Source organism: Lissotriton helveticus, chromosome 2_1 (genome assembly GCF_964261635.1).
Source record: "Lissotriton helveticus chromosome 2_1, aLisHel1.1, whole genome shotgun sequence".
NCBI classification, from domain to species: domain Eukaryota; kingdom Metazoa; phylum Chordata; class Amphibia; order Caudata; family Salamandridae; genus Lissotriton; species Lissotriton helveticus.
The window spans coordinates 1643237613-1643257182 of NC_136059.1; the positions used below are offsets into that span (position 1 = coordinate 1643237613).

The 19570-nt window shown below is 48.3% G+C and overlaps 1 protein-coding gene across 1 annotated transcript in view; it reads right to left on the bottom strand.

Moving 5' to 3' along the window:
* Positions 1–5335: 5335 nt before the first annotated feature.
* HADH (hydroxyacyl-CoA dehydrogenase) overlaps positions 5336–19570 on the bottom strand; it is a 257197-nt gene continuing 242962 nt past the window's right edge. The window contains exon 8 of the mRNA XM_078676593.1: positions 5336–5822. Within this exon, the coding sequence (XP_078532719.1) occupies positions 5704–5822 (119 nt within the window). The 3' untranslated portion in view covers positions 5336–5703. The remainder of the gene's footprint in view (positions 5823–19570) is intronic.

Here is a 19570-nt window from a genome sequence, read left to right on the forward strand (position 1 = left end):
AGTATTGACTTTATTCGATTGCTTTGTAAGACAATCATAAAAGTACATATTATCAACAAGAAAGAACATTAAAAATGGTAAAAATGAATAGGCAATTAAGAGTCGTCGTACAGAAAGAGCATATTACATTCCATGATTAGAGTACAATTGTTTTCCTGTGACTAAGTACTTTCTTTAAAAACATACATATCCTCAAGGCCATGTGGATATCGTCCAGTAACTGCAGCGCGAGAAAGGCTGGACGGCATTGTCTCAGACCAAACTCCCTCATAATCAGGACAAGCCAGACTTTCCTCAAGCTACTATAAAATCTGCAGAATAAAAACACATGCATGGTCAATTGCCCTGAACAGTTATCACATGGGCATGGGCCTAAGGTTCATGTCCAATCATTCATACAAGGAAAGCTCACGAGCCTGTGATAGATGTTACATCTAAAACGAGTTGGTAGTAATCGGTCATAGTCACCAGGTACACACAGTAAAGAAGACTGAATATTAAAAAGAAGTTAAAATCAATTGGTTATACTGAACAGAGGGTTTTGTACTCTCTGTAACCAATCTTATAGTGTCTAAAAAGATCAGTCCCTGTTTTTTAGTTCCTTTCTTCAGATCGATTGCATCGTACCCGGAGACTTATAGTACTCCGGGTGGCCAAGATCAGACATAAAATGTTTAATATATCTCAGCCACAGGATCAGCCGCGCTCCTTCAAGTTTCATGCTTTCAGTTAAAATATCCTGGTTTAGCTTAGTCTCTGGTTTAGAGCATACTCTGTGCCAAAGCAGGATAGGCTCCATTTTTATCAGATCTGAAATAAATTGGAGGCCCAGCACTGCGTGGCAAACATATGCCGATGTACGCTTGGGACGGCTAAAATATATCTCAGGAAAATATTTTCCAATGTCTGGAGTGACTGCGTATCCACAAAACCCCATACCGCCGCTCCGTACATAGCTGCAGAAAGACACTTCGCATTGTAGATCTGCAGTAACTCCCGTGGTGGTCTCCTTCCCAATTTCTTTGCAAAACTGGCAAGTGCCATTGTTGATCGTGCCAATGTAAGTTTTTTTGCCATAATTGCGCGAGACCAGCGATCACAGTGGTCAAACAGTATTCCCAGGTATGCAAGGCTAGGGGTATGTTCTATTTTCTGAGCCTCCAAGAACATGTCCCTGTATTTTTGGCTCCCAGATCCACATCTCATAAAGTATGTCTTAGCGGTATTGATCTTAAGATTCAATTGGCCCATTTACTTAGTGAAACTATTTAAAACCCTCTGCATACCTATTTGGGTGCGTGACATTAAACCTGCATCATCTGCATTAGAGAAGTGCAGGTAAGGGACGTGAGGCTATTTGTGGGAAATCATAATTATCCTTGATTAAGGCAGCGCAGAGGTCATTAGTAAAAAGATTACAAAGAAAAGGGGCCAGGACACAACCTTGCCTGACCCCCTTTCTAATGGGAAATGGATCTGTTCGATCTCTTCCAATCCCAAAACGTACCCGCACCCTAGCACCGCTACATAGGCGTCTGAGGAAGAGAATGATTTGTACATCTACCCCTAGATGTTCGAGTATCTCCCACAATTCCTCATGCCTTAAAGAGTCGAAAGCAGCTGTTAAATTGACAAAGGCTAGAAAAAGTCTGCCTTTTTTACACGCATGTATTTCCCAATCAGGATAGATAGGTTTAGGCTCTGCTCCACTGTACCTAATCCTGCCCTAAAACCATATTGTATGTCAGACAGAATGTTATTGTCCTCAGCCCAGTCATTCAATCGTTCTAACAATATACGACCAGCCACTTTTGTCAGGGCATCTAGTAGAGAAATGGGCCTGTAACACTTTGGATCCTGATGATCACCCTTTTTAAAAATTGGAATAATAGTTGATTCCACCCATGTTTCCGGGAAAGGGGCAACACAGCTAGCTATTAAGACCTGTGTAATGATTGGTCCCCACAGATCAAAGTTAGATTTAAAAAGGTCTATGGGGACACCATCAGGGCCTGGTGCCTTCCCCCTCAAGCTTGCAGAAAGTGTGAGATTCACCTCCTCCAGTGTGAACCTAGGGTCAGCATACATGGCCTTAGGGTTACTAATAGTTTCCCTGTGAGCACCCGCAGGGTTTCTGGCAGAGGTTTCATCTGTATTCTACACCCTCGAGAAGTGCTCAATCCATTCATTTTCAGCAATGGCAATCTCTGCCGATGGACCCTCCCCCGCACTCGGGAAGAGGGCTTTTACCACCTTCCAGAACGCCGAGCTATCACCCCTGAGAGATACTTCGTGGAGCAATTCCCAGGTCTCATTTCTAACTGTAGCTTTACGTTCTCTGAGGGCGGTTCGATATTCCCTTCTAACAATCCTTATATTGTCAGCGTTTTTAGGAATCTTATGTAGTTCCCTTTTCAATTTGGAGTAAGCCTTGGAGCACTTTTTATCAAACCATCCCCGACAATTCTTTTTCTTCTTCAGCGAGACAGATAGTAAGTCTCTAACAGCCTCAGAAATTGACACAAAAGAGGAAATAATACCAGCTGGGGAGGCGGACTCATCCAGGCAGGTGTTAATGGCTGGTCTACACTTGCCTATCACTTTGCTGCTGATGGCTACAGGGTCCACTTTTGACCATTGCAGACTATAACCATTAGTCTTATGAAGCGAGATTTCCGAGAGGATCTGATCTGATTGAACATGCCTGCTAGATTTGTTCGATGGTGCTAGGATTGAGAGACACAGCGGGAAATGGTCACTCAAAGAGTTGTCATCCACATGAAACATATCCACTCTGTGGGCATGGCTATTTGATATTAAGATGTAATCTATTGTAGAGTGAGCTCCCCTCCCATTGAAGGTGGTGGGCATGGGTATAGGTTTGTTGATTAAATCATTTGCAAAGCCCACATTCATGCTAAAAATCAAATTATTATACAGATTGCCCAGTGGGGAGTGACAAAAATCCGTGTTGCACATACCATCCTCTAATGCAACACCGCAAATTTTGTCTCCTTCACTTGAACACAACACAGTTAAAATCCCCTACCAGAATCATCATCATGTCTCTATAATTTTTTCCATGTACGGACTGCAAATTATTACATAATTGCGTTAAAACATCTTTCACCAGAGGAAGCGGAATGTTATTATAGAGGTTCACAAGCAGTATACAATGAGTGTTATCAACGTGGAGTAAAATTACTTGATAGTAGTGTTCCTCAGCCTGAAATACTATCTTTTTCAGATCCAGCCTGTTTGAGATATATGTTCCTAGACCCCCTTTCGCTCTGCCCATGAGCCCTGCTACGTCTGGGGTATGCAATGTCTTAAAACCATTAATATGGATTGTCTCCTTTGCCCAGGTTTCTTGCAGGCATATAACAGAATAAGCCAGCAATATTCAATCAAACTATTTCCCAACCTGCTTTCTCTACCGGGATCTGATGGACAGGGGTCAATCACCCACATTGGGTAGCAAAACAATCTTGGATTCATTTTCCAGCATCTGATCTTTTATCAGAACAGATTAATCATGTTTCATCCACTTGCTTTTACTACATCCATAACAACACATATGTATCCCTTTTCTCCCCTCTTACTTACGTGAGGCTGTTGTACAGTCAATTATCTTCTCACTAGGTTATGCAAATGCCCTCTCCTCTCTCTTGACTTTCCCGCCTTTTTTAATTCAGTCCCCTTCAAACATTCAGAACAGTGCTAGGCTCCTCATCTGAGACTGCTGCATCACCATGCCATTTTTTCTCACCTTTCTGCTGTCTGCTGGATTTTTGGTTTGAAACCCTCTATCTGTAAGGCACTGTCCATTTGTCAATTATGCACTGCTTAAAAAGGTTCTCTTTTTCTACAGCACTCCTTACGTTCATTCTATAACCCTATACTCTGTGCCATCTGAACTCTTGTGCCATCCTAAAATTTAGATGGCCCCGATTGGAGGCAGATCCTTCTCCTTTCTAGGTGTGCAGGGCTGGAACTCTCTCCCTCTTGAGCTATGGTGTAACTCCGATCTTTTGAAAAACACTTAAATCTGTCCTTTCTCCATAGTAGTAAAGTCTGCACCTCTCCTTTGGACATCTCTTAGTGCCAGGATGGCTAGTTAGCATATCGTTTTCATCCATCCCTTAAATAGAAAAATAACTACGTTTAATTCATTTAATGTATTTCCACTTCACAGAGCTTTGAAATATATGTATGTATTTTATTTGGATTAAAAATGCTATTTTTAACCATTTTACTGATATCCACACTAGGTAAGTAGCTTCTTGCAAAGCGGCTTCAACAATGCCATAAAATTAGGGCTCCCGGTTTTATGGTTTTTATATTTTAACATTTCCGTCTGTATTTATCCATATATTTTTTTTAACTTCTTATTGGTATTTATCCATATTTATTTTATCTTTTGAGAATAAATGGAGTCATAAAATGGTAGATTTACACGTTTATTTAACTCTTAGACGTGCACTGCTACGTGGATGTCTGTCACGTTTTAGCACATTAAACAACCACATACAACAAAAGACTACACTCACAGGTGCATATCAGTGTTATACTACAAATATTTTGCTAACATAGGCCTATAATTAAGGAAATCTGACCCTGTTGTGTAATTTTACATTCTGTCTATATGTTCAGCTTTTGCCTGGAATTAATGAAAGACAGTCTTCCACAAAAAGAACAATTTTCAGTACTTTTCAGTTTTAAAAAATAAATACATCCAGGAAACACATTGTTTTCTGTCTGCATTTATCTGTAAAAATCAGTAAAACAGAAAACTGGGAGCCTTACATATAATTAATGGCCAATTGATATTACTTCCTATGATGTCACTTCCTGTGAGTTTAAATCTTTGGCAAATTATAAGGGGCTCACATGTCCCTATTCTACCTGGGGCCCCACAAATTCTAGGACCGGCCCGGAGTTCATTCATTTATGTCCATGTCAGATTGGACTTTATGTTTTTTTAAAATGTTGCCTGTGTTATTTTTTAGGTGTGCATGCATAATAGTGTATGCGTGTGGACATGTCATCATGCAAGCAGATGACTACAAAATGACACCACAGCTGTATAGCATCTTTTTTAGGCTTTGTTTCTCTTTTGGCCATGATGCACGACATCAAACCAATGCTGTAGAGTATTGCGAAAAACGCACTGGCGTAACCAATAGGTATCAAAGGCAAGACCTATAGGCTTTGATAATGCTTGTTTGCTAAACTAGTGTCATTGTGTCTGCCCCTTGCAATTAAAACAATGCCTTTTTGCCATCACACTGCACACATCCCATTAAATAATAACACATTTTAAACCTACACACCATTCTTTAGTACGTTGGTGATGTTTTTATTTCCACAAAACGGCAGGATTTTTTGCTTTATTTTTATTAAGATTATCATTAGTAGCAGCAAATTGCTTTTTTTTAATAACAAATTCAAAGACGTAATCTCATCTGTACAAACACGTCTTGAACATAAATGATGTAATCGTCGCTGAAAGGCACCAAGGTGAGAACTTGGAAAGCAAGATTATTGGCACATGTTTCCGTGCTATCAAAGTCACAATTAACTCTAATGAACAGCTGCTAATCGGCTTGGATTACATTCAGTCAGGATTCATTGCACCAACAGCACAGTACGCGCAAAGAGCAATCGTTCAGCGATGGGTCTGCAGGATCGTTGAAGCAAAGTTCATTTATATTTGTAAAATCCCTCCCCGGTCTTCCGGCCTAACTTCTTTTCCTCCACCAGGCTGTTGAGCAAGGGACTGGGAGCAAACAACGGGTTTTCTGGGTCCAGCTCGAACCATCCTGCAAAGAAGAAAAAAACAAAGGGCGTTATCAATAATCCCTCTTAGGTTTAGTATACAGAACCAAAAGTTTGACCTTCAAACAACCCACAACTGGGAGAACCTGCCCACTGAGTTACCTCAACCAGTGCTTAATTTGTAAAAGAATGAGTGTTGGTGACCAAGATGTGCTCAGATGCCCTCGGCAGGTTATATTAAATGTCAGTGCGCCCAATACCAGTAGCTTAGCCAATCCTTTGGCAGCCCGCGATGTACGAGTTACTTACCTTATCTGGGAGAGACGATTCTAGCCGCAGATTCCATCACATAGAATTATCCCCAGGCATGAGACTGGATCCGGAAACTTTTTGCCACAGCATCCCTGAGGGCATGGGGCGGCATCACGCGACTCCTCCCAGACGTCGTCTGCGTACGTGACGTCAGCGAGGTCACATAAGCCCCACCCCGGCGAGCCTATGTCAGTTTTCTTCGGAGAACTTTTCTGCGCCACAACGCGGAGCCACCAGACAAAAAACTGTGGGAGCATGGGAACAGTGTGCGAAAGAGTAGGAAAAGAGAGTGGAGACAACAACACCAGAAGGAACAGCAGAACACTGCAGTGTCCTAATGCAGGGGCAGAAGAAAGAACAGAGCAGATCCCTGAGCAGCCACCCTGCCAGTAAGTATACATCCTCATCCCCCCTCCCGTGCCCCTGGTACAAGGAAAATGCGTAAAAAGTCATGACACATGTAGCAGGCCTACCACCCCTTCTAGAAACAAGGAAGGAGAGCCAGTCCCAAGACAGACAGGAACAACAAACTTCCAAGCTACCCCAGCATAGAGGGCAACCACCCCCCAAGGAACAAGGGCAAGGAGTGGCCAGGGGACCCCTATTCAGAGGTTAGCAGAGGGGCCAGGACCCCTAGCAGCAAGAGGAAGGGAAGAAGGAAGGACAGAGATTGAAGGCAAACTCCCCCAACCCTGGAGCAGCCAGAGCAGCGGGGCACAAGCGCACCGTAACTCCATCCTCCAAGAACCAAGAGGAGGAATGAATCGCAACCAGACGGAGTCACCCTTCAAGAGCAAAAGAAGGCACGCACAGGAGCACAGCCCCCCCACCGGGAGGAGAGTACCGAAGACCAACTCAAGGGTCCTTGCAGAACGGGGAGGAAGGGCGGGCCGTGAAGGAATCTGCAGCTAGAATTGTCCCTACCAGATACATCGTTACCGAAGGTAAGTAACTCATACATCTAATAGAGACTATTAGCTGCAGATTCCTTTACGTAGAATAGATACCCTAGCAATACCACTGGGGAAGGAGGCTCTGCGAAAGGACCCCACCAGCCCGGACAGAACAGAGGGTCTTGCAGGGGCCAGATCTGCAGACCAGGTAGGTAACCTCGTTCCTCCCAGGCCAGAGGAGCTCCCACAAGCAGAACACCACCGACCCCAAGAGGATGTTGTAGGAAGAAAGTAGACTGAAGAGGCCCCTACACCCACAGCATAGGAACCAAGGGCAAGGCTAGAGAGGCCGAGCAACCCACTCCCCTACAAGGCAATGGAGCTTCCATCCAATGCCAAGATAGCCAGAGGAGGAGGAAGAAGCCGATAGGGCCCGGGAAAAACGAGGGAAAGGAAGGCGAGCCCCCTCCAGATAGAAGGCAGCAGGCCAGCCAGAACAGCACAGGCAGTCATAGGCCACCAGAAGCAAGAAGAACAGCCCAGGGCCCCAGGAAGGCCGGGCAGGCAACGCCTGACAAGGGAGTACACAAAATCATCCCAGCCTGCAGGACGGGAGCAAGAAGGTGAGGAAATGCCCGGACACACCACAACGAGAGGCCGTGCACACAACCTCAAGAAGCAAAGCAACATACATAAACGCCATGGAGAACTGGCACCCAAAGGCAAGCAGAACTCCCTAGCAGAGCGCAAGCTATATAACAGCTACCACTACCCCACATAGGGGACGTTAAGTTCCAATATAAGGGCACCCACTTTGGAAGAACTTCCGCAGCAGAGGAAAAAACAAAAAGAGCCTCGGGGAAAGAACCCCCGCGGAAGGCTTGTTAAGCAGCTCAAGACAGAACAGAAGGCCTAATCTCAGGGCCAAGTCTGTGCAACAACTCCTGCTAAAACACACACACACAACAAGGGGCCGTCCAGCAGCCAACAACGCCACAGTCCCAGCAAGGAGGACTCAGATGGTCATAAAATATGCTCCACAGCAAGGGCAACCGGCCCTCAGAAAAGCCCAGAACCAGCTCAACTCAGCAGTCACTGAGGAGGGGAAGGAGGTGGAGGAGGATAGGGTGGAGGAGGACGGAGCCCCGCCTGGTACCTTTGGATGGCGGAGTCAGCCGGGGCATGGAATAACAAGCTGCTATCAAATGGAAGATCAATCAGCCGCTCGCGGATATTTTCAGGGAACACGCCATCCCAAAGCCAATGATGGCGACGGAGGGCGACTGAGGAAGCCATGGCCCGGCCCAGCACCTCCGAGAAGTCCAGAGCAGAGCGGAGAATAAACGCCGCTAGCTCCCGCCATCCAGCGCATGATGCCATAAATCCACCTGAACCATCTCTTGGGAAGCAGCGGATCCCAAAGACTCAGCCAAGTCCCACAAACAAGAGGAGGCCCTAGCCAACACACATAAGGTGTTAAGGACCCGTAGGGCAGCACTGGTCGAGGCTAACATGTTGGACCCCCAAGAGTCCAACCAACAGGCCTCCCGGGACGGCGGAGTCAACAGTGGCGGCAGGGAGAGAAAAGCAGTCCGCAAAAGTGGAATGGAGGCAGAGGGGTGGAGGGAAAGACGTGCCGGGTCACGCGGCGCCGGGAGGTGCCAGTGCAAAAGGTGGTGAGGCACCGGATCCCCTGAGGCGGGGCGCCTCCAAGCCCCTGTCAGAGAAGAAAGGAGCAAACTCTCAAAGGTAAGCAAGATCTCCCTGCCACCAAAGCCCTGGTGGAGAACCTCCAAAAGATGGTCCGCTGGAAAGTGAGCAACCGGGTCACACATGCGCAGAATGCCCACCGCCGTGGACACCGCATGAGCCAAGGCCGCACCCGCCTACGTAGGGCCCCGCGGTGGAGAAAGCAGCTCCTCCGTGGGCGACGGCTGCAGACTAAGGCGGCAATTCCCGAAGCCAAGTGGGGCAGGCAAAGGCCAGACCTGGAAGTCGGGAGAACCGAAGAATGGGGGACCTGCCGCTCCTCCGACTAACACCTCGGCCTCGAAAATGGCGGTTAGCCGCCCTTCGACGATGCCGGTGAAAAGGACAACACGGGGTGACCTGTCTCCGGGGAGGATGACACCAAAATGAAGCCAACCTCCGGAGAAGAGGGTGCATCCGGAGACTAATTTGCGGCCTGACGCCTGCGCGGAGCCATAGAGTCCGCCGCCCGGGGCAGAACGTCGCCACCATCCGGCGCAGACGGAGATACAGGAGAAGGCTCCTCGAAGCCACACCGCGCCGGGGACCGGAGCGGGGCCAGATCCGAAGTGGCCTAGGGGCGGCGCCTGAACCGCGCCGGTTCGACCTCCGCAAGGCAGCCGCCTGCCTCGGCCTAGCATGCGTTGTAGGTGGCCAGGCGAGCCATTTGGCGCCGCCAGAGCTGACTCAACCTCTGACTCGCCTGCGTGGAGGAAGGAGAGGGACCAGGGGGATGACACGTAACCCTCCGCCAGCCTCGGCCTAGCATGCGTTGGAGGTGGCCCGGCGAGCCATTCGGCACCGCCAGAGATGACTCAACCTCTGACTCGCCCTCCAACGAGGCAGCCACCTTCGTGGAGGGGCGTGAAAGGCCTGGAGCAGGACGAGGGGTCCCCATCCAGCCTCGACCCAGAGCGGGACGAGGAGGGTCCACCGAACCCTGAGGTGCAGCCCGGACCAGCAGGTGCTGGCGCCGTGACGGCATCAGCTCAGCCGAAGGGTAAGGCCTTTGCCTGTCCAGAGGGCCGAGCGGGGCTCGGGATGCGACCCGAACCCGGGCAACCTCCCGCAACACCACAGGGACTCCCACTGGAGTTTACGGTGAGGCAGAGGCGTAGTGGTCTGAAGGAGGGACCCCCGAACAGCCGCACTCCCCCGACAGTACCACATCCTCCAAGTCTGGATCCGAACCAGTCGGGCCGGAGCCGGAGCCGCCACCGGCGCCATGGAGGGCCCCGTGCAAGGCAAGGCAAGGCATCTGCTGACGCCCCAGGAGGGGAAGGAGGAGGAGACGCCAGCGAGGCCTGCAAAGCCACCGCATAAGTCTCCATCTGGACTCTCGACGCTCCATCACCGGGAAACAGTGAATAAAAGGCAGACACGCGGGGCCGCATCACCCGCGGAGAGTCCACGTCCCCGGCAGGCCAAACAATAGCCCCCAGGGACAAACTGCGACACTTACCCACCGGGGAGCGACGCTTTCGCGATATCTGAGAAGGGCGTGGACAACGAAAACGGCCGTAACTGAAGCCATCTGTCGAGGCTGATCAAGGAGAGGAAGCCGACCTTGAGAGGCGCGCTGAGAATAGTTTCAATCGGCGCTCTCGCCGCGACTTCGGCTTCAACTGTTGGCACGCCTCACAGTCAGTGGTGCCGTGATCCTCCCTCAAACACCACATACAAATGAGATGAGGGTCCGTCGCCGACGTAAGACGCCCACACGGCGTGCAAGTCTTAAAGCATGAAGGCATTCGCACACTGTTCCACCAAAAATTAGACAATGGGGAAGAAAAAAAAGGGGGTCCCAAACAGGGCCGTAACAGAGACCGGATCCGCGTTGCACGCGGAAAAGGAAAAAACTGACGTAGGCGCGCCGGGTTGAGGCTTATGTGACCTTGCTGACGTCACGTAGGCAGACGACGCATGGGCAGAGTCGCGTGATGCCGCCCCGCCCTCGGCGCGCAGAGATGCTGTGGCAAAATGTTTCTGGATCTAGTCGCACGCCTGGGGATAATTCTACGTGAAGGATTCTGCGGCTAGTAGCCTCTATCAGATGGGTAAGAGCGGGGGTGGGGGCAGGGGCTGTAGGGGAATCTAGCTGTCCCTGCTTCACCGCCACGTAACAGACTTGGGTAAAAGCAGGGGTGTCGGGTGCTGGCAATCACCCTGCGACATGGGGGGGATGGGACGGGGTGTGGAATCACCGCTCCAAAAACTTGTGACCCCCCCTGCCCGCCCATGCTACGCCGCTGCCAAATACCAAGACTGCGCAATCTTTAATTCACCTCATGCCTCTTTGATCCACTACCAGACACCCCTTCCCCTTTATCCCACTCTTGCAGGTACTTCCTTTCTTCCCTTGCGACGGGGTTTCCATCTTTATCCTCTTTCTTATTTCCCCATTGTGTGGTTTTCCTCTCTTGCAATCAAGAAATGTCTTATCAGGAAAAAGAAGTGCTGATCTCCAAAATGAGCGCAGTGGCCCCTACTGGCTCAAATTAAGCACTGACCTCAACAAGCACATTGGCAACCCAAGAGTATTGACTGTGATAGGGGAGAGGACTGTGTGCATGAAGCCTGTCTAACATAATGTGCATTTTGAAAGCATACATTCACCTGGATGACTATCATGGCATAGTAATAATAATTATCTTTATTTGCATAATTAATTAAAACCATTACAATAGTTAATAATGAAGGGACAATCAAAAGCATAAATAAGCAACAGTGCTTTGAAACCATAAGTTGCGTTTCGCTTCACATACCAATATAAAATTTACAACATTATTTGCGGGTGAAACTCATCTATCACTGTTGATAGAGAGTAATTCATAGACAATAAAAACCAACATTTATCACAAGAGAATGTTAAAAAGCATGTTTACCGTTTTTAAACACGTTATGCTAGGAAGTCAACAAGTTAGCTCCTCAAGACACATTTTACAAAACTCCAGAGCCAGCATTAGACATCAGTTCTTAATTTGTAAAACAATAAGTTCCAGGGCCCTCGTCCGGAGCCTTCCACAGCTCGCGTTACCCATTACCCCTGCCAGTGCTGCCAACAACAGTACCAACACAACTTCTAACAATCACACTTCTTCAAGCGTGGCAAATCACACTCTTCCAGGTCCCAAAGCTATAGGAATAGCTTGGGCGCAATGTATTAGTCATTTATAATGTATATTGAACTAATAAACAACTATTGTTGTGCTCATCTTTAAATCAGACAACAGCACCACCAAGTGGCGGTGTTGACAATCAAGTGCCAGTGCCAAGCACCAGAAATGACCGGCACAAATTAAGCACTGAGACAGCAAGAAATGCAGCGAATTCATAACAGTCTCCGATGATTCTGAGAAAGCAAACACTAAGCTGTTAGGTATTGACATCGTATAATTCATTAAACCTTTCAACCAACATTAGTTGTTTTACAGCTTCAGTATCTATTGAAGATTAGCCTCAGCATTCTCCAATAGTTGGGTGACCAAAGTCGAAGAACAAACTTAGCAACAGATTAAGAATCACTCTAAAGATGACAAAACTCGGTGTAAAAAGTAAATAACAGTTAAAACTCTCTCTAAAAATATATAAATCAGTAAACCGACCGACCAACATTCATTTTGTAGCAGCTTCGACATTTATCAGTGATTGTTCTCAGTGATTCCCCACTGATTTGATGACAAAAGTCAATACGCGAAGTTGGCAAGAATGAAAAAGTCTCTCTGGAGGTTATGTGTATTCTGAAATCATACCCCGCTTTCGAGCCGCTCATATGTGCAGTAATGCCATCAGAGCCTGTTGTTGACTATCTTCTGCTTCCGCTGCTTACAGCAGTGGCCAAAGTGGGCGGGATCGGCAGGGCACGGCGTGCCCCTACTTCTTTAATTTCATAGAGTCTGTTCCCCAACTTTCTTATTTTAAACATGCCTCCCGGACGGCAGAAATCGCCAAGGCCGATAGTTAAGGCTCGGCTTTTGGGGACGGGCGTAACTAGTAGTGAAGGAAAAGGACTCTGTCTTCTCCTTCGTGCCCAGAAAAGACAAGAACAGTGTCCAGTTCTCCCTCCGCTGGCAGCTGCCCCCCTCTCTTTGTTCCCCCTCTTTCCTCTCTTTCGGTCTCGCTCCTCCTCATTTAGTGAAAACAGAGACTTCAAGAAAAGGATATTACCCTCTCTTTCCTCCTTTCGTTTATTTGCTCCCCTGTGAAATGGATCCAATAAAGCTAAACACTTTTGCTGGAAACGTCTTTTTCTGACATTTTCCAATTTCTAAGTGCAGTCCCGGGGTGGAGAGGAATAAAACATTAAAAATATGAAAAATAACTACCTAACTAACTAAAGCAAGACAGAGTGGTTGCAAGGTGGCCAGATTAATGTATTCACACCAAAACACATCCCCGCTGCCTCGCTTGAGCTCCCACTGCTTTGTTCCTTCTGCTGCTTCGATTTTCCTTTATGTCTCTGCTGTTCTTGTAGCCTAATTGCACCTGGTTCTTTCTATTGCTTGAATTTTTCCAACCCTTTAATGTGCCATGTTCTTTCTGCTGCCTCGCTATCTCTGCTGTTGTAGCACCGTCATTGCGCCTTGCATCGTCCATTGCTTGTTATTTCTGCTGCTGTTCTTTCTGCAGCCTCGCCATCGCTGCGGTTGCCATGTGTCTTCGAATGCCTGTTATCTCTTCTGCCTAGCTATCACTGTTGCCCCTTAATTGTGCCTTGGTTCCTCAACTGGCTGTTGATTTTTCTGCTGTTGTGCTCCGGTACTGACCCCGCCCACCAGTTTTTTCCAGTAGTTGCCATCGCTTTATTCCCTTTTGCTTCTGGCCTCGTGCTAACACCCCAGCACCCCTTCAAGGACCTACTTAACGGAGGCCGCAGCATGGCCACGCACCAAAGGCAAGTCCGTGTGCACCCGTCCACACCCGGAATGCACCCAGCGCCATGAACACTGGATCTTCTTGAACAACACCTCCCCATGGAACAACTTCTGGTGGCCTGCTGAAAAAGGACGCTCACCCACTCCCACAGACCATGCCTAGAACTTCGGCTTCATCCTAGATAGCAAACTCACCATGAAAAACCAAATCAACAGGGTCTCCTCCGCCTGCTTACTCACTCTTCGCATGCTCGGAGAGATCTTTAAATAGCTCCCAGTCAGCACCAGACGTACCATCAATCAAGCCCTCGTCACAAGCAGCTTGGACTATGGAAACGCACTCTACGTAGCAATCACCACTCACCTGCTGAAGACACTACAGACTATACAGAACTCAGTGGCGAAACTCATCATCAACCTCCCGAAACAAACCCACACCTCAGGAAGCTCCACTGGCTCCTCGTTCACAAGAGATGTCTAAATCAAGATGCTGACCCACACCTACAAAGCCCTGCACAATCAAGGACCTGCATACTTCATCCACTTGCTGATCTTCCACCAACCATCCAGACACCTGCACTCTGCTTCCCTCTCTTACACACTCCCATCCATCGAAGCAACAGTGAAGGACACTCTACCGCCTACCTTGTAACAAAGTCATGGAACAGCCTCCCCCCCTCCTCCACACCTCGCCAGTCTTAAGGAATTCAGAAAGGGACTCAAGACCTGGTTGTTCCGCTGATTACCCCTGAGCAGCATGTCTATCAACACCTGGATACCCTCGCGGGTGAATAGCAGCACCTCGAAAACCCTGTCTCACAGCCCCTGAGGATTCTGCAGTGATGTTAAGCACCTCGAAGACCTAGTAATCCCCATCACGGCGCCTAAGGCTCTGCAGGACTGTTAGGCACCTCCTGGACCCAGCAACCCCGTCACATAACCTGAGGATCTACAGTGCGGTTGAGCATCTCAAAGATCCAGCGCCCCTGTCGCACCCTGAGTATTCTGCAGCGCTGCTGAGCACCTCCAATCCCAAGAACCCCTATCACACCGATTAAGAAATCTGTAGCGCTGTTAAGCACCTCGAAGACCCAGTGACCTCTGTTATACCACCAAAGGATTCTGCAGGGCTCTTGAGCGCCTCAAAGTCCCGAGGTTCATCACACAGCCGTATGATTCTACAGCACAGGCTCAACTACTGTCCACCTTCACCCTCTTCAACCTCCACGGGAGGGATGTGCTTCTTTGTTTTGATGGGGGTGTAGGGGTTGCCTTGGGCATGAAAAGCACCTCCACTTCTCCATGATTTCCATGATATCCGTGACCTTGCAAAAAGCCACATACCCTGAGTAGCACCGGTCTACTTTGTCTGCCTGTAGCGCATATTTTCTTATACCTAGATATGAGCATATTGGTAGGATGATGGCATTCTGACGTTCCATAGCTTTGCGTAGTAGAAATTAAATGTTAACACCTTCGCTGCGGCGGCTATTCCGCCACAGCGCTGGGGGGGGGGGGGCCACGCGGCGCTCACACGCTGGTGACGGAACGCTCCGTCACCAGCCTCAGGTGAGCTGTGCTGATGACGGAGCGGTTCCGTCATGGCCCCGCCCGCTCAATAGAACGCGCCGCGCAGGCGCGAAATCAGCGCCGCGCAGGCGCGTCGGGCGGGCATGACGGAACCGCTTCGTCATCAGCACAGCGCCACCGCCACCGCGGCTGATGGAGTGGTTCCGTCATCAGCATCGATGTGGTTAAAGTATTTTTTCTTATCAAGTAAAAGTCCTGGCTGGCACTGCACTACTGGGCAGAATTGGGTGCACTGTAGAGTTCTGAGTCTTAATCCCCACAACACCTCCACGAGTAAGCCTTGGATTGTCTACCACACTACCCTAAAAGTCAAAGGCTAAAAAGATGTACTTGGTGTTCAGTTTTCAGTCTATAGTTGTCAAGGCACAGGGAATTCAGCGGTAAATTAATTTAACCAACCGTGGTCAAGATCCAGTAGCTCCTGTGTACCCAAAAATCCCCAAATAGGGTTCCGACAGTTACTCATTAGAAGAATGATTTTTGAAAACGTATGAATTCGTCACAAACTAATAAAATCTACTAATCTGAGTTTTTTAATGTTGTGTATTTAAATATAAGTTTTATCACTTTTTCATTTCCAAGTTTAAAACATGAATTTCGGAATGTATTTATTTAAACTCATTCATTCACACTTCGCTTTGTAGCTATCATAAGCGTTTTTAATGCAAGTAAGCAAAGAGCATTGAGTGAAAAAAGCACACCGAAATTCTGCAATTCCAAAATTCATAGCTGAGGATTATTATTTATGAATGAGGGCAATGATGTGTAGAGTGCACTGCCACCCCTGGGGGTGTCTTGGCACCAGGAACGGACTAGTTTCCAGAAAGAAATTCAAGGGGGAAACAGAATCTTATGCTGTTTTGGAAGTAGTGATTTGAAAGCTGGCGCAAAGCTAGGAAGAAAAGGGCACTTCCATTTTATACCTTGTAACAATGTTTGACTCCATTATGTTGCTCAATCTCTATTACCTTTCCTAGTCGAGATCGGAGTCTTCAGGATTACAGCAGCACATGCAGACAAACGTTGACTTGTAAGGGGTCTGTACATAGGAAGTATTGCCAGAGTTAACACGCCGCGCAGCATCTAGAAGACTGAACTACTCACTTTGCCAGTGCTTTTTTCCAATTGCATGCATACACATGGCAGGCAACCTTGCAGGAAATTTTCCATTAAAAAAAACCATTCAAAATGGAATAGCTAATGCGCACACATGCGTCATGATGCATGTGCAAGTGTGTGGCTTATGTGCATCATAGTACATGCGTATGCATCATAGTACATGCGTATGCATGGCTAGAAATTTCGCAGAGGGCTTTCGACGAAGGAAGAACATGTTACTTACCTTCGGTGACACTCATTCTGGTGGATACTCTAACTTTTTTTTTTTTATTATATATTTTTATTGGTATTTTCACAATACAGAGATATAAAAGGAACACTGTGACACTACCATTAGAATATTTCCCAGGTGCCAGAAAGGTTTGAGACATTTCCATAGCAGTGCTCCTGTGCGCCACAAGGTGGTGCAACGAGACTGTGTTGACTTTGTTCCACCCTAGTGGAGCAGAATTTAAGCGTCACGTCGTACACCATGGTCAGTTTCTTGCTGGATGCAGAACACAAAACATGTGCGAGTACCAGTGGATAGATCCCTAATTTGGGACCTTTGTAGATGGTAAAAAGAGACCATTACACAGAATGGGGAGGTGGGAGAGGCAGTGAGGAATCTGCAGTAGGATAGAGAGAGTATCCACCAGAAAGAGGGTTACCAAAGATAAGTAACTTGTTCTTCGTTACGATGCATACTTATAAAAGCCAGATTCCTCACCTTTACAATAGCTACTAAACCAGTACATCCCATGGTGGAGGGTCTGTGGAGAGAGTTCACACAAATGTCCTGCAAGACTGAAAGGGCACAATACCCTTCCCGTCAGACCTGGTTGTCAAGGCAGCAGTACTTTGTGAACGTGTGCAATAACGCCCACATCAGGGGATCACATATGTCAAGAACAAGACACTCAAAACAAAAAACAAATTTAACAGCTTGGCTTGCAGAGGGTCCGTCCTGTGAACGTTACATCAGACCACAAATTTGTTCTTGCGCCCGGTGTAAACAAACTTGTGGATTGGCTTCGGTTGACAAGTTAAATGTCCCCAACTGTCGCTGCTCAGTCTCTATGGATATTGGTATAGATTTTAAAGGTTCGGGTGGACAACTGTGTCCTTTTGCTGCGACAGAAGATCTTCCTAAAGTGGCAGCCTGATTGGAGGGCAGACTCATGTACTCTGAAGTTGTGGACATCGCACTCTCCTGGTCTAATCTGGGATCACTTAGATGACTTGGCCTGGTCACCCCTGATCATCTTCAGAATTTGTAGCAGGAGAGGAAGAGGCTGAAGACAAAGAGGAGTTTCTGGTTTCACTTAAATATATCTCCTAGGGAGGAAATTCACAGGAACTCCAAGGTTCAAAAGTTTAGACACTGTGTGTTCTGGATGGTGGCAAAAATATCTAGACCGGCTTCTCTCCCTTGTCAGAAAATTCCCTGTACCCTCTTGGGTGTAGCCGACATTCATGATCCACCAGGTACCACGGGCTTAGCTTGTCTGCCCTGGTTTTGAATGATCCCATAGGGTGATTCACAATAAGGGAGACTACCTGATGTTCTAACTAACTTGATAAGTGCAGAGCCTCCTGGCACAAGACCCAGGACCTCATTGTGCCCTGCTTGTTACAGTACCACATGCCAGCAGTGTTGTCTGTGAGACCCTGTACTTGATGGACGGTAGAAAGGCCTTCAATGTCAGGCGAATGGTATGGAGGCAGTTTTATGCCTGAGACCAGAGTTCCCTGATCTCCACCTCTTTAAGATGACGTCATAAAACTAAGAGTGATGCATCTGCCAACACCATCGGCTCTGGGAGGGTAAGGGAGAGAAGTCTGCCGCTGGTCAGATTGCGGACACCACTGCAGAATCGAAGACAAATTGAACCTTGGACAGTGTGAGCATTTTTAAATAAATGCTGGAGTTTGCAAACTTCACAAGAGATGCATTTTCATCCAAGAAAAAAATACCAGGGTGGAGTGGGCTTTAATGTATCGCCCCTCCTCTCCGCTCCCATCCTGGAAGGGGCAGCTAACAGTTTGGAGGCACACACAGATGACTGCAGGAGTTGCAAAGAGAGAAGGGGCACCCAGGCTGGCAGGTCACTGAGGTTACATGGAGACAGGACATGCAGACTGCCTTCATGGACCAGGGCACACAGAGGGGAAGAGGGCAGACGCAGAAGCTGCCTGGGGTGGAGGTCACATACAGGGACAGCAGAGGTGTGGCAAGGGGGCCCACGGAGGGGCTGGATTGAGTGGAGAGCAAATAAGTGGCTTCAGGTTTGGCAGAAGGGCACACAGAGGGACTTCTGAGGAAAAACAGACAGCCATACAGGGGACACTTAGGGGTTGCAAAGAAACGAGGGGCAAGGTGTGCATGTAGGAGAAAGGCAGGATGGCACAGAGGGGGCATGGAGAGGGGCTGCAGGGCATGCAGAGAAATACAAAGGGTCTTCAGAGGCTGGAGTGGCATACACAGGGCAGCACACATGGCTGCGGGGTGGTGGACACACATAAGGGTTACTATGGTGCAGTGGCATAGCAAGAACAGCAAAGGTATGAGGGACACAGAGGGGCTGTGGAGGAAGCAAAGAGGGACTGCAGGGACATGAGGGTTGCAGATGGGCAGGCAGAAGCTGCAGGGGGCCCGATGGCACCTAGTGGGGAGGCAGGTGCAAACAGATGGGCACGCAGCTGGCGGGGATACATAGTGGGGTTGCAGGTGCAAGGGAGGACAGCACACAGAAGGTTAGATGTGGGGCTGGTGCACATAGAGTCAGGAGAGCACAGGTAGAACTGCTCACTGGTTTCAGGGAGGGCTTATTTGGGGTACGAAGGGAGGAGGAGAAGCATACCGAGAGGATGCAGGGCAGAAGAAAGAGCTGACGAAGACTTGGGGAAGCCGAGGCACACAAAGGTGCTGCAGAGGGGATGCAACTGATGGGATGGCATACAGAGGAGTTGTAGGTCTGATGTAGGGTCACACAGAGAGATTGCATGGGGCACACAGTGCCAACAGGGTGGGGCTGGGGACACCAAAGGGACTGGGGAGAGACAGCGGCTGAAGGGTAAAAGGGGGGGGGGAACATATGGACTAATTGAGGCAAGGGACATACAGAGGGCTGCAGGTGCATGGCCGCTCACAGGTATGTGGGAAGGCCAGGCAGGTGCTGCAGGGGGCTGGGAGCACTCAGAGTGGATAAGAAGGCAGGGGCACATAGAGGGACAGCAGTGGCGGCTGGCTCACATGGGTGGCAGGCAGGACCA